At 55.5% G+C, this 21,545-nt stretch overlaps 1 protein-coding gene across 1 annotated transcript in view; it reads right to left on the bottom strand.

Moving 5' to 3' along the window:
* The window catches only part of NOTCH3 (notch receptor 3), a 39,757-nt gene extending 22,259 nt beyond the window's left edge, over window positions 1–17,498 (bottom strand). The window contains exons 1-22 of the mRNA XM_070792633.1: window positions 17,348–17,498; window positions 14,665–14,743; window positions 11,177–11,319; window positions 10,759–11,097; window positions 10,549–10,671; window positions 10,238–10,471; window positions 9,193–9,348; window positions 8,917–9,102; window positions 8,206–8,319; window positions 7,859–7,972; window positions 6,836–7,069; window positions 6,605–6,715; window positions 5,930–6,122; window positions 5,702–5,853; window positions 5,365–5,478; window positions 4,258–4,413; window positions 2,663–2,888; window positions 2,056–2,257; window positions 1,650–1,803; window positions 1,085–1,269; window positions 387–519; window positions 45–302 (exon numbers count right to left, since the gene is read on the bottom strand). Of these exons, the coding sequence (XP_070648734.1) occupies window positions 45–302; window positions 387–519; window positions 1,085–1,269; window positions 1,650–1,803; window positions 2,056–2,257; window positions 2,663–2,888; window positions 4,258–4,413; window positions 5,365–5,478; window positions 5,702–5,853; window positions 5,930–6,122; window positions 6,605–6,715; window positions 6,836–7,069; window positions 7,859–7,972; window positions 8,206–8,319; window positions 8,917–9,102; window positions 9,193–9,348; window positions 10,238–10,471; window positions 10,549–10,671; window positions 10,759–11,097; window positions 11,177–11,319; window positions 14,665–14,743; window positions 17,348–17,468 (3,727 nt within the window). The 5' untranslated portion in view covers window positions 17,469–17,498. The remainder of the gene's footprint in view (window positions 1–44; window positions 303–386; window positions 520–1,084; window positions 1,270–1,649; window positions 1,804–2,055; window positions 2,258–2,662; window positions 2,889–4,257; window positions 4,414–5,364; window positions 5,479–5,701; window positions 5,854–5,929; window positions 6,123–6,604; window positions 6,716–6,835; window positions 7,070–7,858; window positions 7,973–8,205; window positions 8,320–8,916; window positions 9,103–9,192; window positions 9,349–10,237; window positions 10,472–10,548; window positions 10,672–10,758; window positions 11,098–11,176; window positions 11,320–14,664; window positions 14,744–17,347) is intronic.
* Window positions 17,499–21,545: the final 4,047 nt, after the last annotated feature.

Below are 21,545 nucleotides of genomic sequence, written 5' to 3'. Positions count from 1 at the left end.
AACACAGGCAGGATCCCAGGCCAGCCCCCTCTTCCCATGCTCACCTGTGAAGCCAGGGTGACACAGGCAGCGGAAGCCCCCACCTGGGTCCTGCAGGCAGTCCCGGGTATGTGCCACATGGCAGGCACCTGGGCGACACTCATTGATGTCCCCCTCACAGCGCAGGCCAGTGTATCCTGGGGGGCAGGTGCAGCGGAAACCACCCACCAGATCCACGCAGGTACCATTGTGCAGGCACCGGGGCCCCAGGTCCAGGGCTGGGCCTGGGCCACAGTCATCCTCATTAATCTCGCAGAGCACGCCTAGGGGGATGGGGGATGGGGAACATCAGGAGGGCTCAGAAACCCAGCCTCCCCACCTGTCCCCAAACCCTGGTCCTGGCCTACCCAGTGTCCCTGGAGGACAAGAGCAGAGATAGTGGGCCACGAGGTCAATGCAGATGCCCCCATGCTGGCAGGGCTGGGAGGCACACTCGTCTACATCATCCTCACAGCTGTCACCAGTGTAGCCAGCTGGACACTGCAGTGGGGGCGAGACAGGGACCTCCTCAGCCCAGAGGGACACAGATGCTCCCCATGAAGATACAGAGAATCCCAGGGCAAAGGGACACACACAGTCATCCCATGCACAGAGATATGCTCAGTGAGCAAAAACACACCCAGTACATGGAAACACCCAGACACAGAGGGCTACAGATACACTCAGTGCAAAGAAACACACATACATACAAATGTACAGGCACATACATACAAATGTACACAGGAGAAATACCCAGATACACCCAAGACACACACAGCCAGAGATGCACACTCAGGCACTGGCACATGTGTGCCATTCATACCCATAGAGACACTATGCACAGAGACACACATGTCCAAGAAATAACGAAAGACAGAGGTAGAGCCAGAGACACCCTGAGATCTACCCAGAGTGACACCCACAAAGATACACCCAGAGTCACAAAAGCAAAAACCCAGACATGCCTAGAGAGGGACACCGCACCAGGCTCTAGACACACAGAAATGTGTAGCCAGACACACTCAGGGTGACCAGCCCTCCATCTCCTTCCCTGCGTGCTCCTTACCTCACACACATAACCGCCCGTGTAGCCTCGGCAGGTGCCCCCATGCTGGCAGGGCTGAGCCAAGCAGGGGTCCATCTCCTGCTCACAGTGGCTGCCGGTGTGGCCCTCTGGGCACACACAGTAGTGGGAGCTGTCCTTGTCCACACACTGCCCACCCGCCTGACACAGCTGCTCTGTGGGCACCCCTGAGCAGAGGAGAGCGGCATCAGGCAGACTCCCTCCTCCCTGCCCCCATCATACACAGCACACCCAGCATCCCCACTAGCCTCAGTCACCAAGGGGTCACACACATTCCACTGGGTTACCACACATCCCCTGACACTGACACACACACACATGCACTTTCAAAGCTCACATCAGCTAGGTCACACACAGCATTGCAGACATCCCCGCTGTTTCACAGTGATAGACACACATACCACCTTGTCCTGGCCAGCTGTCAGACAGTCACATATCCACACACTCGCACACACCCCACGACGTCCATAAGCTCTGGTGCACTCTCATTCAGCTCACACTAGGAGGAAGTATGTGCACACACGCCCAATCACGCGCTCCCCCTCACCGATTTGGGCTGCGGCCTCTCTGCAGGGCAGGCTCCGGATGTCACATAGGCGGCCGCTCCACCCAGGGGGGCAAAGGCAGTAGAAAGAGGCCCCCGTTCGGGCACAGCGACCCCCATTCTGACAGGGCGAGCGGCTGCACCAGTCCACCAGCGTCTGTCGAGGAAGGGCAGGGTGTTCACACTCGGGGACCCCTAGAAACCCTGCCCAGCTTCTCCTCTGAGCAGGCTCCAGAACGCCTCTCCAGATTTCTCCCTCAGGATCCCTGCCAGGCCCCTCACCACAATCCCTCTGCCAACTCCTCCCCAGGATCCAGGCTGCCTTCTCAACCAACCAGGGTACCCAAAAGGCCCCTCCCCCAGAACATCCCTCTAGACTCCTCCCCAAGGCTCCAGTGACCCCGCCCACCTGGCACTGAGCGCCGGTGAAGCCGTCTGGGCAGGCGCAGTGGAAGCCAGGGTGGGCGGCAGTGCAGACGCCCCCGTGCATGCAGGGCCGCGAGAGGCAAGGGTCCGCTTCATGTTGGCAGTGTGTGCCAGTGTAGCCCGGGCGGCACAGGCAGGTGAATGAGTTCACACCATCCACGCAGGTCCCTCCATTAAAGCAGGAGCTGGAGGGAAAGGAGGGGCGCGTCTGGCCCCACCCTTCAGAGGCCCTGCCCCCCCTCCTGGGCCCCTCCTAGCGGAAGTGACAAGACCCCTACCCCAAGGAGAAGCTGAGGTCCCCCAAAGGCCCTGCCCTGTCATGTCCCTTAACCCCAGTATACCAGATGCTTCAGGGCTATGTGGAAGCCACGTGGAGGCCCCCGTCCCCGTGGCCTGGCCTTGCTCCCACAGGGACCAGGGTACCTAAGGTGACCTCCCAACAGATGTCCTACCCCTTCCCGGACACGTTCCCATCGGGCATCAGAGTCCTGAAGTGGGTGTCTAGCAGAGGACTCCTTGTCCCCGGCTCCTCGGGTCCCACGCCCCATCCGATGCCAGGGTCCTTGACTCCCAGGAGAGGCCCCACCCACCTGGGACTGCAGTCGGGGAGGTCCTGCTCGCAGTGGAAGCCGCCATAACCCGGTGGGCAGGTGCAGGTGAAGGAGGCCACGTGGTCTGTGCAGGTGCCTGAGCCGCAGGGGCTGCTCAGACACTCGTCCACGTCTCGGGCACAGCGAGGACCAGCAAAGCCAGGGAGGCAGGAGCAGGAAAAGGAGCCCACCCCATCCTGACATGAGCCACCATTCAGGCAGGGGTCTACGGTCAGAAGGGAGGAGGTCTGGTCACGCACCTCACCCCCTGACCTGGCCATGCCTTGCATAGAGGGAAATGGGGAGAAAGCCAAGCTTCATTGGGAGGGGCACACTTAGCCAGGGGAACCAAACCCTGTTCTCTCTGTGGCCTCATTCCCTCCCTTATCTGATGGAAACCTCATCTATGTGTAAGGGAGGAAAGGTTTGAGAAGTTCCCAAAAGGTCCCTTTGAGCTCCCAAGTGCTAGTTGCCTGCGTGCGTGCTATGTCGCTTCAGACATATCCAAATCTGTTTGACTCTATGGACTATAGCCCACCAGGCTCCTCTGTCCATGGGATTCTCTGGGCAAGAATACTTGAGTGGGTTGTCATGCCCTCCTTCAGAGGATCACCCCCACCCAGGGATCAAACCCTCATCTCTTATGTCTCCTGCATGGGCAGGTGGGTTCTTTACCACTAGCACCACCTGGGAAACCCCAAGTACTAGTTGTATCTGCTTAATTCCTGAGCTCAGCACAGGAGGTCTCCTCCAGGCCTGGGCTAGCCAGTAGGGTGGCCACTGACCACATGTGGCTCTTGAGCACTTGACATGTGGTTGGTCCAATTTGAGATGTACTGTCAGCATAAAACAGACACCAGAGAGCAGATCGTGAAGATTCCATATGAAAAAAGAAAAAAATAATGTAAAATACCTCAATCATTTTATATTGATTACATGCTGAAATGATAATATTTTTATGTATTAGGTTAAATAAAATATATTATTAAATTTAATATCACCTGTTATCATTTTGTTTGCTTTTTAATACAGCTATTAGAAAATAATTAATTCAAGGACTTCCCTGGTGGTCCAGAGGTTGAGACTACCTGCTCCCAGTGCAGGGGGCCTAGGTTTGATCCCTGGTAAGGGAACAAGATCCCCCATGCTGCAACTAAGATGCAGTGCAATGAAATAAATTTTTTAAAAATTAATTCAAAAATAAACAAAAAAAGATTTTTTAAAAAATCAACTAAAAAATTTTAATTCATATGTGACTTGCATTATTTGCCTATTGAACAGTGCTCCTGGTGATTCACTAAGGGGCCTATTATCTCATAGTTTACATACAATTTTAACTTGCTTGCTGCCAGAGGCAGTTTACAGCCTTCAGAGTCAAACAGACCTGTGCTCCTAACCTAGCTCATCTCTCTACTCACTGCATTACCTTGGGCAAGTCACTTAACCTCTGTGGGGCCTCAGTTTTCATGAACAAATGCGGAAAGTAAGACAACTGTGAAGATGAAATGAAAGCACAGTGCTAGGCATACTGTAGCAACTTGATAAACATGTTCCCTAGGTCAAAATCCTCCCCCCAAGAGCTCCCTTGAACTCACTGGGGTCACAGTCATCGATGTCCTGATCACAGGAAGGGCCACTGTAGCCCTCGTGGCAGGTACAGCTGAAACTCCCTGCCAGGTTGGTGCAGGTACCATGGGGACCACAGGGTGAGGGGCTGGCACACTCATCCACATCCTGCTGACATCGTGAGCCTGGGGGTGGGGAGGGAAATAACATCCAGGATTAGCAGATGCAGGGTAGGGTCCGGGAGTACCTGGTGCTCAGGAGGACTCTTAAGACTGAGATGGATGAAGGCAAGAACAATTTGCCTCTGGGCGTTTTGCACATACTGTTCCAGAACACCCCTCTCCTTATTTCAGTGGATGAAGAATGTGATTCTGTGATTGAGGTCTGCTCCTCCAGGCTCTCCCCAAACTCTCAGCCTGAATTCTAGATTCTTAAGCCCTTATCAAACCAAAACCAGTCACTCATAAAGGAAATCAACCCTGAATATTCACTGCAAGGACTGAAGCTGAAGCCGAACCTCCAACACTTTGGCCACCTGATGCTAAGAGCCAACTCACTGGAAAAGACCCTGATGCTGGGAAGGATTGAGGGCAGACGGAGAAGGGGACAACAGAGGGTGAGATGGGAAGTTGTATGGCATCACTGACTCAGTCGACGGGAATTTGAGCAAACTCCGGGAGATGGTGAAGGACAGGGAAGCCTGGCATGCTGCCCTCCATGGGGTCAAAAGAGTCAGACATGACTTAGCAACTAAACAATGAACAACACAGCCCATATCTCTTCCTCTTCTCCTGAACTGACTACACAGGCTGCAAGTGTCTGTGTCTAGCTCTGTTCCTTCCCAGAGGAAGCTCCCTTAAAAGGCAGAACCAGGGGACTTCCCTGCTGGTGTAGTGGCTAAGACTCTGTGCTTCCAATGCCGGAGGCCTGGGTTCAATCCCTGATCAGGAAACTAGATCCCACATGCTGCAACTAAGACCCAGTACAGCCAAATAAATAATAAATAATTTACTAAAAAAAAAAAATTTTTTAAGGCAGAGCCGGTGGTGGGGGGACTCCTTCTCTGGGTCCCCAGCATCACCCAGTATAGAGCAAGTTGCAGAGGAGGTGAGGAAGAGAAGAAGCAACTGGTGTACCTTGCCAACCAGGGGTGCAGGAGCAGACAGCCATCTGGCCAGGAGCAGACTCACAGTAGCCCCCATGCTCACAGGGATTCGGGGTGCAGGGGGACAGCAGCTCACACTGATGGCCTGTAGTGGGCAGGCAGAGTGAGATAGTCTTGAGAGATTCCTTGTTCCCATCTCCCCGCAAGGTCCCCACCTTGATACCCACCTCCCAAGCTCCTGTGTAAGAGTGGGAAAGGAAAAGAAAAAAAAGGGTAAACACAGAGAAGGAAGAGAGAATGAAGCAGAAAGGAAATAAGAAGGAAGAAGGAAGGAAGAGGCCCTGGGGAGGGAAGGTGGAGACACGCACCCTGGACACCAGGGGGACAGGTGCAGCGGAAGCCCATTCCATCACTGGTGCAGGTGCCGCCTGCCCGGCAGGGATGGGATTCACAGGCATCTCGAGTGAGGCTCTGACTGCACTGAGGGCCACTCCAGCCAGGCTCACACACACAGCGGAACCTGGTGAGGGAGGCAGTCAGGGCTGGCAGGAGGGTAGGGAAGCTGTGGGGGTCAGGGATCTGGGGAGAGACCTCACCCTCCAGGCGCATCGTGGCAGACGCCATGACTGCAGGGTTCCTGGGCACAAGGATGGCTTGGGGGAAGGCAGAGTGGGGGCAGGGAGCCAGGTGGGCAGAGGCATCGGAAGCCATTTTCACCATCCACGCAGGAGGCTCCCTCGCCGCAGGGGTTGGACGCACATTCGTTGATCTCCACGTTGCAGAGGGGCCCTGGGGAGCAGGCAGGCAACCTCATCCCGGGACAAGGATAGTGGAGCCAACCAGGGAAGGGCAACTTTGCCCCATTTAGCACAGTCACACCCTTGAGCAAGGAGCATCTCATTTGCTTCATAACACATCAGCTCTTGTGCATATTAGGACAGCCACCTCCGCAACCCAGAGATACCTCGCCCCAGATCACCCTTGCCCCCAAACTTATATGAAGTCACTTTAATTTCCGCCAAGGATTGCCTTGGCCCCACTCAGAAACACCTCAATCTCTGAGTCTGAATACCTTCATGGACATACCAGAATAATCTTGAGCCAACATGGGGATACATGCCAATGAGAGAAAGCAAAAATCTCAGGGCAAAGCATGGACAATCCCTAAGGACAAGCACGTGCAAAGAGAGGGGCAAAACCCGGCCAGGAAAGATAGATGATTTCACCCTCATGCTATAAAGACCCCGTTTCCATGGCAGCCACTTGCCCACCTGTGAATCCAGGCTGGCAGACACAGTCATAGCGGTTGATGCCGTCCCGGCAGACTCCAAAGGTGCAGGGGTTGCTGGCACAATCATCAGTGTTCACCTCGCAGTTCACACCTGCAGAAGGGGAACATGACTGGGATTGCCACCACCGTGACCTGCCAGAAACACCATTCCTGAACCCTCTGTGTCCCATCAGATGTACTATTCCTGTCCCAGCCCAGCTCCTGGCCCTACCTGTGGTGCCAGGAGGGCAGCGGCAGAGGTATTTGTCCACCAGGTCTAGGCATTTGCCCCCATGTCGGCAGGGCTGGCTTCGGCATTCATCCACCTGGCTCTCACAGCGCATGCCTGTATAGCCCGGGGCACAGGCACACGAGAAACTGGCGATGCCGTCCACACAGCGCCCGTGGTGGCAAGGGTCAGGCGAGCAGTCATCCACATTGCGCTCACACACTGTGCCCTCGAAGCCTGCGGGGGACAGAGGGTCAGGCTCCACCCAATGGCCAAGGTCCTGCCCACAGCCATGGCCTCTGCCCAATCTTAACTCAGTTCTCCCTCAGGCCTGGCCCATTGAGCCAATAGGAGGCGGGCTCATTTCAGGCTCCGCCCCTGGCTGGCCTCCAGAGGCCATCCAGCGGCCACCTCCGAGACTTGTCCCTGGCCGGGACCCTACAAGTTAAATCACAACCCTAGCGAGACCGTGCTTCCAATCCTTACACCGTCAGCCCTGATTTGCCTCTCCCTCCACTGGAGATGCGGACACATGGGAGGTTCCTGGGCTTCCCAGGTGGTTCAGTGGGTAAAGAATCCGCCTGCAATGCAGGAGAGATGAGTTCGATCCCTGGGTGGGGAAGGTCCCCTGGAGGAGAGCATGACAACCCATTCCAGTATTCTTGCCTGTAGAATCCCATGGACAGAGAAGCCTTGTGGGCTACAGTCCATTGGCTTGCAAAGAGTGGACACAACTGAAGTGACAGAGCAGGACAGTACGGGAGGTTCCTGGGGGTGGAGGGGGTCAGACGGGGTCCCTCCAATCCAGTGCGCATCTATCCTGCCAGATCCTTTGGGCCCACCGCATAGCCTTACCTCTGCTTATGTCCAGGATTGGCTCCTCCTCCTGGCTCTTTCATTGGTCCTGCTCCGGGCCTGCCTTGTGGCAGCTCTGCCCGCAACGTTCCCCCAAGCGTATTATTGGCCCTTTTCCCCCACTAGCCCTGCCTCCAGATTCCTGCAGTCGTGTCACTGGCCCACCCTCACCCTCTGCGCAGCGGCACTCGTAGCCATCTGGCTGGTCCACGCACTTGGCTCCATTCCGGCAGGGTGTGCTGGCGCACTCATCCACATCCAGCTGGCACATGGCGCCACTGAAGCCTGGAGCGGGGAGTGTGAGATAAACAGAGACCCAAGTAGGGTCAGAGCAGTCACCCCTCACCCGTGCTGCCTGGTTTGGGTGGAAAGCCCATTTACTTTTAAAATTAACTTCAGTGTTTTTCATAAGGTGGTATCTGCTATATAGGAAGCCACTAACACGATGTTATAAGCTCCCATCCTGGAGTCTTTGCCCCAAAAGGTCTTTCTCAGGCTCCCTAGCCCAGAGTCCTCACCCGAGGGGCACGTGCAGCTAAAGCCATTGACTCTGTCCTTGCAGACCCCACCGTTAACACACGGGCTGCTCTGACACTCATCCATGTCCACCTCACAATAGGTGCCTGTGAAACCTGGAGGGATAGAGGGAGGGGGATTACGGCAATGAGGGTTTAGCTTCTGGTCTGAAGGGAGAGCAAGGGGGGACATACCCCGCTTCCCTTGAGCCTTGGCCTTGCCCCTCAACTCATCCCTACATTCAGTTTTCAGACTCAGGCTGGATCTGCATTCAGTGTGGCCCCAGCTGGTTCAAGGCTTAAGAGACTCCATGTGGGCTTGTCCTTCTTCCTTCTTCAAACTATGCCTCTTCCCCAGCTCCCAGCCGAGGGCCCACCATAGCCTTGTGCCCAACCTCAATCCCACCCCAGCATCAGTGCATCTCTGTCCACAGTCTCCACTTTGACCTCCACTCCAGACCCTGCTCCTGCCCTCATGTCATTACCATCCCACAGTGCCGTCCTGAGGCCCAGACTCCACTCCCAGCCCATCTGAGGTTCTACTGACTCCACCCAACCATGCCCCCAGACTCTGCTCTGGCTCCGCCTCCACCTCATCCCAGGCTTTAGTCTCTCACCCTTCCAGTTCTATCTGCTCTGGGCCCCTCTGCCTGAAGGCTTTTCTCGCCCTGCCTCCCAGCCTCAGGCCCCGCCCCAGCCACGCCCACCACACACCTGCCATGCAGATGCAGGTAAACTGGCCTATGCGGTCCAGACACGTGGCCTGGTTGCGGCAGGGTCCGGAGAGGCATTCATTTACGTCGGTCTCACAGCGCGGACCGGTGTAGCCACGGCCGCACTGGCACAGGAATGAGCCCTGTGTGTTCACACACCGGCCCAGGTGCTCACAAGGATTGGCACCTGCAAGGTGGAGTAACAGTCAGTGTGGGTGTGGGTGGCCGAGGAGCAGCCTCTCCCCTCCTTCCCTACCCTCAGACTGCGCCCCCTCACCAATGGAACACTCGTCCACGTCCTGGTCGCAAGCTCCACCTGTGAAACCCGGTGGACAGGTGCAGATGGCCCGGCCATTCACTGGGTTAGTGTCACAGATAGCATCCTCGTGACAGGGGTTGCTGACACAAGCATCGTCCAGATGACACAAAAGTCCTGGGAAAGAGTAAGTAGAAGTCAAGGGAAGACCATCCCCCAGCTCTGCCCAAAGGTCCCACATCCCTGAACATTGTAGTGTTTTGGGTTTTTTTGTTTATTTTTATTAACCAGCAGTGTATTTAGTGGGCTTCCCAAGTGGCGCTAGTGGTAAAGAATCTGCCTGCCAATGCAGGAGACATAAGAGATGCAGGTTCAATCCCTAGGTTGGGAAGATCCCCTGGAGGAGGGCATGGCAACCCACTCCAGTATTCTCTCCTGGAGAATCTCATGGACAGAGGAGCCTGGCAGGGCTGCAGTTCATAAGCAACTTAGCATGCACACCCATATTTAGTAGCTATTCTCCCCCAATCATTTATTTAAAATTTAAGCATACAGAAAAGTTTATTCATATACCCACCACCTAGATTCAACTATTGTAACTTTATTTTTTCTGAACCATTTGAAAATAAGTTGGAAATATCCACATATTGTTTTTAAAATCTGTTGACTCTTTTCATGATTCTAAGAGGGTCCTAGCATTAAGTCTTTGCCCCTGCAGTACCCTCTGCCTGACATACGCTGCCCTCTGCTCCAAGTCCCCCTCCCAAACATCTCTGATCTTTGCCACTCCCAAAAGTCCCCTCTCCTTATGAGTCACAGTTTAGCTCTCCATTCCTGTGACTTCTTCTCTGGATTGTCTGCCCTCCCAGGCCTCTCCCAGGCTTATCCTTCACCCCAAACCCAGCTTCTAGCATAAGCATTAAGCATATGCTTAATTAATTAAGAACAATATGCTTAATTATGCTTCTAGCATAGCGTAAGTCTGATTCAAGTCAGACTCCATCCTTGGCCCCACTCAACAGCCATCAACAACTCCCTGCTGCCTTCAGGGAAAAAAGTCACTCACCAGTTTTGCCCATGGGGCAGGCACAGTAAAAAGAGGCCACACGGTCGTGGCAAGTGGCCCCGTGGAAGCACACAGCCGTGGCACAGTCATCAATATTCTGACTGCAGCTCTCGCCCGTCCAGCCATTGACACACACACAACTGTGGCCACCCAGTGTGTTGAAGCAGGTGCCCCCGTTGTGGCAAGCGTTGGGCTGCAGCTGGCACTCGTCCACGTCCTCCGTACAGAACTGGCCTATGGCACACAGACGCATGAGTCCGGTTACCTGGCGCATGCCCATCCAAGGGCTTCCCTCAGGTCCCACTGCTCACCTGTCCACTCAGGAGAGCACTGGCAGTTGTAGGTGTTGACACCGTCCACGCACGTCCCCCCATTTAGACACCGGTGCCCTGGACAGTCATCCACATTCACTTCACAGTTCTGGCCCTCAAACCCTAGCGTGGAGCACAAGGATGGTCACTACCAGGCAGGCTTGCTGTGCCCCCACCTCTGCTGCCTCCCCCTGGGTACAGCTCCCTCACCAGGAAGGCAGGCACAGTCATAGGTGAGGTCGCCACTCTGTCTGCAGGTGCCCCCATTACGGCACGGGGAGGGAGCACAGGGCACCGCGGGGCTCTCACACAGTGGCCCAGTGTAGCCACCTGGGCACTGGCAGCGGAAAGAGCCAGGCGTGTTGAGGCAGGTGCCACCATGGCGGCAGGGCCCGCCCATCCGGCACTCATCTACATCACTCCGGCAGCTGCGGCCCTGGTAGCCGGGTGGGCAGGAGCACAGGTAGCGGCCATCGGAGCCCACTGAGCAGCGGGCACCATGGGCACAGGGGCTGCTGAGGCAGGGGTCTGGCAGGGAGCAGTCGGGGCCTGCCGGGAACCAGAAATGGTGAGCCCAGGCCGACCACACCCTTGCCTGCCTTCAGCTCCCTTCCAGACCCTCCTTTACCTCGGAAGCCCCGGGGACAGCGGCAGGTAAACCGGGCAGTCCCTGCCACCACCGAGCTCTGGCAGACACCACGGCCAGCACAGGGGCCAGAATGGCAGGGGTCTTCCAGCTGACACCGTTCACCCACCCAGCCTGGTGGGCACCTGCAGACAGAGACGACTCAGTGGGGAAAGTCAGGGCAGAACAGCCCAGAACATAAGAGATACACACCAGACAGACCAAAAACACACAGGTAAACAAACACACACACATCCATGCAACAGTTTCCCTGAGCATACCTACTATCTTCTTAGCAATGGGAATACAGCGTGCATGCTAAGTCACTTCAATCATGTCCAACTCTTTGCAACCCCATGGACTGGCTGGCTCCTCCATCTATGGGATTTTCCAGGCAAGAATACTGGAGCGGGTCGCCATACCCTCCTCCAGGGGATCTTCCCAACCCAGAAATTGAACCCGCACATCTCTTAAGTCTCCTGTATTGGCAAGTGGGTTCTTCACCATTAGCGCCACCTGAGAAGCCCAGCAGCAAACACAATTAAAGTGGTCCCTACCCTCTTGATGTTCATAGCCAGGTCTGCCAAAGAGAAGATATACAAATAATGAATGAATAAGCAACATGCCGGGAGTGGAGGGAAGAGTAGTTCAGGCCATGGGGACCATGAAGGATGCGGTTGGATAGAGTGGTGGCCCCAGAAAAATTATGTCCATGACCAAGAACCTGTGACTGTGACCTTATTTGGAAAAAGAAATGTAATTAATGATGTAATTAAATGATGGATGTCTAGATGAGACCATCCTGATTACCCAAGTTGGCTCTAAACTGAGTGACAACTGTCCTTACAAGGAAAAGGTGAAGACTCCTGGCCTCCAAAACTGCGAGAATACATTTCTGTTGTTTTAAACCACCCAGTTTGTGGTCATTTGTTCCACAGCCACAAGAAGCTAAAACACAGGATAAGAACAGAGGGATGGGGGTGGGGAAAAGGCAACTATGTTTTCCCAGACAAAGTGAGGGAAAAAAAGAAGACTGTGTGGGAAAAGAAAATGAGGGAGGGGGCCATGAGCCTGTGTGGGGAAGAGTAGAGGAAATGGAAAATGCAAAAGGTCTCAGGCTCCAGACGACAACCACCCAGGCGCACAAAGACGGGCAGAACCCCCAAATGTACCAGATGAGAGGGACACACGAACACGATGCACTGGGCTGGCAAATACTCAAAGACACCAACCCACAGCCTCATTCACCAATACGGACTAACTCTCACATGCCAGGCAGGAGGACCTCCACAAAGCCTCAGTTCCTTTCCTGGGGGCACAGAGACCCCTTCCTTCCTTCCGTTGCGGGGAGGTGGCCACCAATGCTTGGGCCCCCTGTTGGGGGAAGGTCCTTCAGCCTCCAGCCCCCTCCAAACCCACTAAGGCCACCCTGAGAGTGAAGGTACAGAAGGGCGCTGGTCCAGAGTGGGGTCAGAGGGAGGGACTTGGACCGGCCCCCGACGCTACCCGTCCTTCGCCTGTGTTCCTCCCTCTGGCCGGTCCCGGTCGCTTGGGGCTAAACTTAAGTAGCTGACTCAGTCCTTAGCGTCACCCACAAGATTCCCCCCACCCCAGCCCCCAGCGAAACAAGTCGGGGCACGGGCGGGTGCAGAGGGAGAACCCAGTTCCCAAACCCCCTCCCCAAAGATCCGCAAGGCAAGGACCGCCGCCAAGACTGCGCGCCGGGAGGGGGCGTGCTGCGCTGGGTGTAGAGCACGGCGGGTTGTTCCTCCCGCGACCACGCGCGCGCGCGCACGGCAGGCAGGGCGTGGCCGCGCGGCCCGCTCCCGGCGCCCCCGGCGGGTTCCCACGCTCTGTGCCCCGCGCCCCTGCCGACCGGTCGGGCTGGTTCTCCGCTGCCCGCGCCCCGCCCAGTCGCCTGGGCTTCACCGGAGACCGATGGGGGCGGGAGAGTGGGGGTGGCGGGGAGCACGGACTTGGTTTGGGGGACTGGCTGGGGAAGAGGTGATGACTAGGAGATAGAGACTAGAGATTGAGAGACTTTGAGAGTTGGAGGATCCATGGAGCGGTGACAGACTGCGGGGTCCACGAAAGGGCTTTGAAGGAAACTGGGGATGAGCGGGGGCGTGGGGAGAGGTTCCCAAGGCCCAGCTCTGGAGACTAAGCCCGGCGCTCCGCTCCGGGCGATCCGGGCTCCGGGAGGCCGCGCGGGCCGGTGATTCACCTGTCGGGGGGGCGGGGCAGCCGGGGGCGCATTCACCTGTCGGCAGCTTTCCAGGCGCGGGGTCCCAGAGCGCAGGCGCCCGGTCCCGCGACTCCGCCTCTCAGGTGAGTAGCGCCAGGTGAGGTCACACTTTCCCCCTATTCCCACCATCCCAACCCGAGGAACCCGCTCTACCAGGCTGAGACACCCCCCCACCCCCATCCAGATGAGTCAAAGTGCCTGTGTAACTTCAAAGGGTCTCTGAAGTCACCCCAGACCCACCCAGCTTGGGCTGGACACACAAGTTGCTGAATAAATGGATGCATTTAATGAATCGACCAATGGCTACTGGGTGACCTGCTATTATTAATGATGATATTATAAAAGGAACCAAGCATTTTCCCATAACCTCAGCGGTTTCTCCTTATGGCACCTATTTTCCACATCTCTACCAGTAACATTAATAAAAATACCATTTATTGAGCACTTACTGTATGCCCGACACTATGCTGATTTCACTCTTAATCTTTACAATCAACTCCATAAAGGAGAGAACTGTTATTGCCCCATTTTCCGGATGCAAAAATGAGGCTCAGAGAGCTCAAAGCACTTGCTCAAGGTTATCCCAGAGCCCAGAATTCAAATTGATCTCTGTCTGCCTCTGCTCAGCAATTCCCCAGGCCCTGCCCTGCTTTCCCAACCCTCTGCCTTTCCTTGCACTTTCCAACAACTGCATTTGGGGGGACTTTGGTCACAAATCAGGCAGAAGGACCATTATTTTATAGATCAATGAGGTTCAGAGAGGGGAAGTGACTCACTCAAGGTCACACAGAAAGTAAGTGGCAGAGCAGGGCTCCTGTGGCCCCACCACTAAATCTTGAGCTGTGGGAAGGTACAGATGCTATACCCACTACTGCCAATCTACTGTTACTAGTCCCTGAAAGTCTGTTGATTGAATAACTATCTGTCCATCAGGGGATTTACACAAGACCGCAGGCAGCAGAGAATTCTGTGTAGTTAGCATTAGTGGGCCCATTTTCCAGACCAGGACACTGAGGCTTAAAAAGTCAGACCATCAGCAACATGATGTGGGATTTGAACCCCAGCCAGGCAGACTCCAGAGCCTCTACTCTTAGCTCTGCTCCACTCAAAGGGGAAACAAGAGGTTGCCCAAGCTACACACTTGAAGGAAGTGGTGGAAGCATCTATGGTGAACACAGAGGCAGGGGGAGAAGACAGACCGCCTCCCCACACAGGGCCCACTGATGGCTCAGAGCCAGGCACTCACAGGCAGGCAGCCTCCCGGGAGGGCAGCTGGGTGCAGCGACCTCCGTTCACACACGGGCTTCCATCCAGGCAAGGGGGGGCTGGGTGGGGGTGAAGGAAGGTGGGGGTATCAGGCCGGCGCCCAGGAACCCCAGCCTAGATTGAGACTCCGTCCTTTGCTCCCTCAGGCAACAGCTGCACCAGGCTGGGGGCGTCTCTACGAGTGCAGGGAGCCCCCCCATTCACAGTTCCCACGGCCCCCCGCCCCGGCCCCAGCTGTTGGGGCTGCAGCTGTCACTGCCAACTCGGGCCCTGGGAACCACAAGGCAGGGGCAGGCAGGAGGAGGGGCCGACTTGTGCCAGATGTGGGGGCTCAGAAGCTGCCACAAGGGGGGACAGGAAGTGGGGGTGCTGCAAGGGTTGAAGGGAGGTCTGGGACTGTGTACCCAGATCCCAGGGTTGTGGAGGGGGCAGGAGTGGGGAGTCCTGGGGCCCCAGGTCTTCCTTCTGTTGATGCTGGGCATCTACTCCAACAGGGCAGGCCTGCATGCTAGTTCTGGGGAGAGATGCCAGGGCATGAACGAACGCCGTGCGCAGCCAGCAACTGGGTGTTACAGGGACGGAGTCTGTGTTAAGGGAGGGGCAGCTGGCACAGCTGACCTGTCCAGCATCCTCACCCTTAAGGACTGTGTCTCTCTGCAGTGTGGCACAGTCTAACTGTCCTGTCGGATGGGTCAGGGGTGTGGCGGGGTGTGAGTTAGTGGGCCCTTGTGTGAGCCAGCAGGTGTGGGGCCGCTTGTGCATGTGTGCTTGTGTGTGCAAGTAGGGGAGAAAGAAAGGGAGAGGAAGAAGATGAGAAAAACAGACAGACATAAAAGAAGGAAACTAGAAGCAGACAGACACAGAGAGGAGATCAAGAAGGACAGAGACAGAGTTTAAAAAAAGAGAGAGAGAGAATGAGATAAACTGGACATGTGAATGCATTAAACATGGCTTCTGTCCCCTTCAAGGCACAAGCAGCCAGGACACTATTACCCAGACAGGAGCCCAGGCGTGTTTGTGAACTCATGCTGGGGGCCACATGACACGAGCCATGGGCCTTGCTGAGCAGTGGGCCCTGTGGGCCATGTGTGTGTCTGCATGGTCTGCATGGATGTAGAGATGTTTGTAGGCTGAAACTTGTTGTGTGTCCATGTATGTGAACTATGTATCTGGGTATATAGCTGTGTGCTGTGTGTGACTTGTGTGTGCATGGGTATGTCTGGGTATGGGTTGGATGTGCCCCTATACCTGCATGTGTCAGCTGGGTGTAGGCATATCCTTGCATCTGTCTATATGCATCTGAGTGTGTGCAGACAGTGAGTGTGAGGCCTTGGGCTGGTGGTGCAGGGTATGTATGAACATGTGTGATTGTATGAGCACGTGTGAGCTGTGAATGTCTGTGTCTTGTGTGAGCTGGGTGTGCACGTGTGCGGGTGTACCCTATGTGTGTGTGTGCACGCACATACACATCTGCATCTCCACATGTGTGATCCAAGATTGTGTGTCCTCTGAGTGTGTGACAGGCCATGTGTGCCTGCCGGCTGGCCTCTGGGGGCAGCTGCTCCTGCCCACTCCTGCCCCATCTGCCCGGCCAGGGCTGGGCTGGGCTGGGCTGGGGAGGCCTGTTTCCTCCCCACCCCTCCCTGGGCTGAGCCCCACAGCGGCGTCCAGAGACCCAGGGCCAGGGCCACTGGGCTCGCGTCCCTCCCCTGCTGGCCAGGCCTCCCTTGGCTGGGGGTGCGCCCCAGCAGCCCCGGTCCGGCCCCGCTGCCGTCCCCGCTTTGTCTGGCAAAGAAAGCGCGAGGCTGCCGGGGGGGAGGGGGTGTCTAGACGGCGCGGCCATTGTCCCAGGCGGGGGAGGGGAAGAGTGGGGAGGGGGAGGGGAGGGGGGCTCCCCGGGCCCGCTGGGGAGGGGGTCGGGCTGCTGGGAGGGGGCGCTGGAGCGGGAGAGGAGCACGTGGGCTCGCGCCCCAAGCCCTCCCCTCCCTTCCCCAGGCGGGGAGAGGGTCCCGGGACGCCGTCCGGTCCAAGCAGCCGGGGGAGGGAGCGGGGCCGCGGGCGGGGGAAGGGGCGCTGGCGCCTCTATGGCTCCAGCTCTGGCTCCGGTTCCGGGTCTTGCCGCGCTCCGGCCTGGGAAGTTTTCTCCGAGTTCAGAGCTCCCAGAACTTCGCGCCCCCTCCGGCCCCCAGCCCTGCCAGACCTGCCCCGGGTGTGTGCATGGGGAGGGGGAGCTTTTATGCGAGGGGTCCCCGACCTGGGGATACTTGGATTCCAATCGTGACCTTCCCAGGGCTCTAGACAGGCATGGTTGGTGAGAGAGCCCCAGATTCTTGGTTACCCCCCTACTCGCCCGCTAATCTTGATCCGCTCACCTCCAGCTCCCAGTCCCGGGCTCCAGGGTCCCTTTATTCCCAGCCCACATCTCTCCCGGGCCACAGTTCCCCCGGTCTCTGGGGTCCTGCCTCGCCCCCACTCTCAATTCGGAGTCCCTGCCCCCGGCTCCTGCGCTCCCTGCCCCTGCGCTCTGGTCCCTGATTCCCAGGGACCGCCCCACCCCCCCGCCACCCCTCATCAAGTCCCAGACTCGGGGAGGCCTTGCACTCCATTCTTCCCCTTCCCCCACCCACTCACCCCATCCCGCCCTCAGGGTCCCGGCCCCTCACCTGCAGCCCCCGGCCCCGCTAGCAGCAGCAATAAGGGCAGCGTCCGCACGGACGGCAGGGGTGGCGGCGGCGACATCGGGCGACGGCGGCGGGGGCGGCGGCCCCGGGGCCCCGGCCCCATGGCGGCCGGCCGCGACCCTCCCTCCTCCCACCTCTCTCCTCCCTTCTCCCTCCTTCCTTGGGCTCCGGGCGCGTCCGGGGCCAGCCTCCGCGCAGCCAACTTCGCTGAAGTGAGACGGCCGGGCCGCCCCGCCCCCAACCCTGGGCGGCTCGCCCCGCCCCAGGGCCGGCCCAGAACTCCCCCGCCCCCGGCCCGGCCTCCTGGGGTCCCTGCCCACCCTCCACCCACACAGCCTGGGACCCGAAGACCCTCTCGGAAACTCAGGCCAGCGGGCCCAACCCAAGGTGTCAGACACACCCAACTTCCTGAACATCTCCCTGCTCCCCAAAACACATCCAGAGCCCGAAATACACACGGAGCCGGGCACAAACAGACACTCCCCTCCACTCCCCCCCCTCCGCCCCGACACCCCGAAACTGAAACCAGGCACGTCCTGCAAGGCTCCTGAATACACAGCCAGGATGCACAAATGCAGAGGCGTGCACAGAGCTTCCTCGGGGACTTAAAATCTGAAATATTCACAACTCTAAACTCAGGCCCTCTCAGACCAAGAGCCTTGGGCGATTTTTGCAGCCTCGGACCTCGGACAAAGTCTAGGCGTCTCAAGTGTGCTACCAAATACCCACACCCCTTCTTACTCTCAGCGCTTCCTGAAAGTAACCCCTTCCTCCTCAATATCCAAAGGTCCACCCCACCCCATAGCCTACACAGCTTTGCTGCTCAGCCAGTCTTGCTCAGTTTCATCCAACTGCCTTTTCCAAAATCAGTCATGCTGAAAAACAACCACCCTGCAGTGAGCTCTGTCCCTGTGGCAAGAACGGGTACTCCGGAAAGGCCCCAAGACCAGCCTAGAGAAGCCCCCACTCTGGGGAAGAAAAAACCAGACTCCAGCACTGAGGACTTAGGGTTGGGCCAGAGGGAGGGACACAGCAGAGAAGCTGGTGAGGGCTCTGCTTGGGGGAAGGGGTCACTTATTCATTCATTCATTTATTCAACATAAAGCTCAAGCTCTATGTCTGGCGTTGTTTCAGCGGCTGGGAGTACACCTCCCCTGCCCTCTCCAGGACAGAGCTTCCCTGAGAAGGGTTCAGTGGGGGCTCAGCCCAGAACTGAAAGAAAGACATTTCAGGAGAGGGACAGGTTCGCAAACAGAGGAGGGGGCTGAGTCAAGTAGGGAAGGAGGGGAGAGTGGGCAGGTCAGGGGTCACCCTGGCCCTGAGGAGAAGGAGAAAGAGACCAGGCCGACCTGTAGGTGTTTAGCATGGTGATGAGGCTGTAGTGAGGAGGAATGGGTTGGGGGTGAGGTGCTGAAACTCAGGAATCTGAGGTTCACCCATGAGGCAGCTGAGCACTGGGGCTAAGCACGGGGGCACCAGGGTGAGAGACAGTCACCTGGGCACCCCAGAGATCTTTGAGCAATTTTAAATTTTCATTTAGAAATAATTTAAAATGCAATTTCCATAGGCCTTTTATCCAGCTTCACCAACTCGGCCCACACTTTGCCAAATTTACTTTATAATTATTGTTGTTTAGTCACTAAGTCATGTCTGACTCTTTGCAACCCCCTGGACTGCAGCATGACAGGCTCCCCTGTCCTTCACTATCTCCTGGAGTTTGCTCAAACTAATGTCCGTTGAGTCAGTGATGCCATCCAACCATCTCATCCGCTGTCACTCCTTTCTCTTTTTGCAAACTTCAGTCTTTCCCAGCATCAGGATCTTTTCCAAAGTATTGAAAAAGAGTTGGCTCTTCGCATCAGGTGGCCAAAGTATTGGAGCTTCAGCATCCCAGCATCCCCTTCCAATGAATATTCAGGGTTGATTTCCTTTAGGATTAACTGGTTTGATCTCCTTGCTGTCCAAGGGATTCTCAAGAATCTTCTCTAGCACCCCAATTTGAAGGTATCAGTTCTTCAGTGCTCAGCCTTCTTTATGGTCCAAGTCTCACATCTGTACATGACTACTGGAAAAACCATAGTTTTGAAGAAATTATATGTAATTTTTAATTATATGTAATATATTATATAATATATGTATTTGAGAGCAGAGCTTCCCAGATGGGTGGTAAAGAACCCACCTACTAAGTGCAGGAGACATAAGAGATGCAGTTTCAATCCCTGGGTCACGAAGATCCCCTGGACAAGGGCATAGCAACCCACTCCAGTCTTCATGCCTGGAGAATCCCATGGACAGAGGAGCCTGGTGGGCTACAGTTCATGGGGTCACAAAGAGTCGGACACAACTGAAGCGAGTTAGCACGCACACGTATTTGAAAGCAAGATGTGGCTATGATGTTCCTTTGCCCCCCAAATCATCACTGAATGTTTCCTAAGATCGAGGGCATTCTCTTATACAAACACACAAGTTACGGACAGTTTTTGGTTTCTCCAGTTATATCCTCTGTAGCATGTTTCTTTGCTGGTCCAGGATCTAATCTCTGACCATGTGTTGCATTTAATTGTTATGTTTCTTCATGTCCTTTAATCTGTATCAGTTCCTTAGCCTTTCTTTGTCTGTCATGATGTTGATATTTTTGGATAGGCAAGGTCATCTGTTTCACAGAACATCCCTTAGTGAACTGGGCTGCAGTTTCCTCGTGACCAGGTTCAGGCTCTGTATCTTTGGCAAGAACTGCCAAAGAAGTGATGCTGGTACTCTTCCGTGGGTTGTATCAGGAGGCACCTGATATGAGTCCTCAACACTGGTCTTGTTAGATTTTGATCGCTTGAATGAAGCTGGTCCAGTTTCTCTACTGTAAATGTACCATTCTCTTCCCATCCCCTCTTGTAATGAGTAAATATCAATATCATGTGGGGAGATATATTGAGCTGTGTGACTATCCCGATGCCTGTCAAACTATCACCACTATTTGGAGCATTTATTGGTGATTGCCTCTGATGATTTTTTTTAATTGAGATAAAATTCCCTTACATAAAATTACTTACCATTTTAAAGTGTACAGTTCAGTGGCATTTAGTGCAACCACCAGCTCTACCTAGTCTCATCACATTTTCATCAACCCTAAAGAAAATGTTGTCCCCGTCAGCAGTCACTCTTCATCTGTCCCTGGCAGCCATTAATGTGTTTCTGTCTCCATGGATGTACCTTGTTCTGAATGTTTCACATCTATGGAATCATACAGCATGTGGTCTTTTATGTCTGACTTTTTCCACTGGGTATAATATTTTAGAGGTTCATCCATTTTGTAGCATGTGTCAGTTCTTCATTCCTTTTTATGGCTGAGTAACATCCCATTGAAGAAGGCAATGGCACCCCACTCCAGTATTCTTGCCTGGAAAATCCTATGGATGGAGGAGCCTGGTGGGCTGCAGTCCATGGAGTCGCTAAGAGTCGGACACGACTGAGCGACTTCACTTTCACTTTTTACTTTCATGCATTGGAGGGGGGAATGGCAACCCACTCCAGCGTTCTTGCCTGGAGAATCCCAGGGACAGAGGAGCCTAATGGGCTGCGGTCTATGGGGTTGCACAGAGTCGGACACGACTTAAGTGACTTAGCAGCAACATTCCATTGGAGATATAAAAAATGCAGCTTCCATCCCTGGGTTGGGAAGATCCCCTGGAGAAGGGAATGGCAACCCACTCCAGAATTCTTGCCTGGAGAGTCCCAGGGACAGAGGAGCCTCTTGGGCTACGGTCCAAAGGGTTGCAAAGAGTCGGACACGACTGAAGCGACTTAGCACGCAGGCACGACATTCCATTGATTGGCTACACCACATTTTACTGATCCATTCCTCTGTTTATCTGGGATGATTTTCATAATTATTTATTTTTGGCTGCACCGAGTTTTCATTGCTGCGTGAAGGCTCTCTCTTGTTGGAGCAAGCAGGGGCTTCTCTTCGTTGCCGTGCGTGGGCTTCTCCTGTTGGTGGCTTCTCTTGTTGCAGAGCATGGGCTCTAGGTGGGTGAGCTTCAGTAATTGCAGCACATGGGCTCAGTAGTTGCAGCTCTTGGGCTTAGTTGCTCCATGGCATGTGGAATTTTCCCAGACCAGGGATCGAATGTGAGTCCCCTGCCTTGGCAGGTGGATTCCTATCCACTGTACCACTGTGGAAGTC

The sequence above is a fragment of the Bos indicus genome, chromosome 7 (assembly GCF_029378745.1).
Source record: "Bos indicus isolate NIAB-ARS_2022 breed Sahiwal x Tharparkar chromosome 7, NIAB-ARS_B.indTharparkar_mat_pri_1.0, whole genome shotgun sequence".
Taxonomy (NCBI): Eukaryota; Metazoa; Chordata; class Mammalia; order Artiodactyla; family Bovidae; genus Bos; species Bos indicus.
The sequence above is the reverse complement of the archived record's forward strand: the minus strand, read 5'-3'. Positions and strand labels throughout refer to the sequence as shown.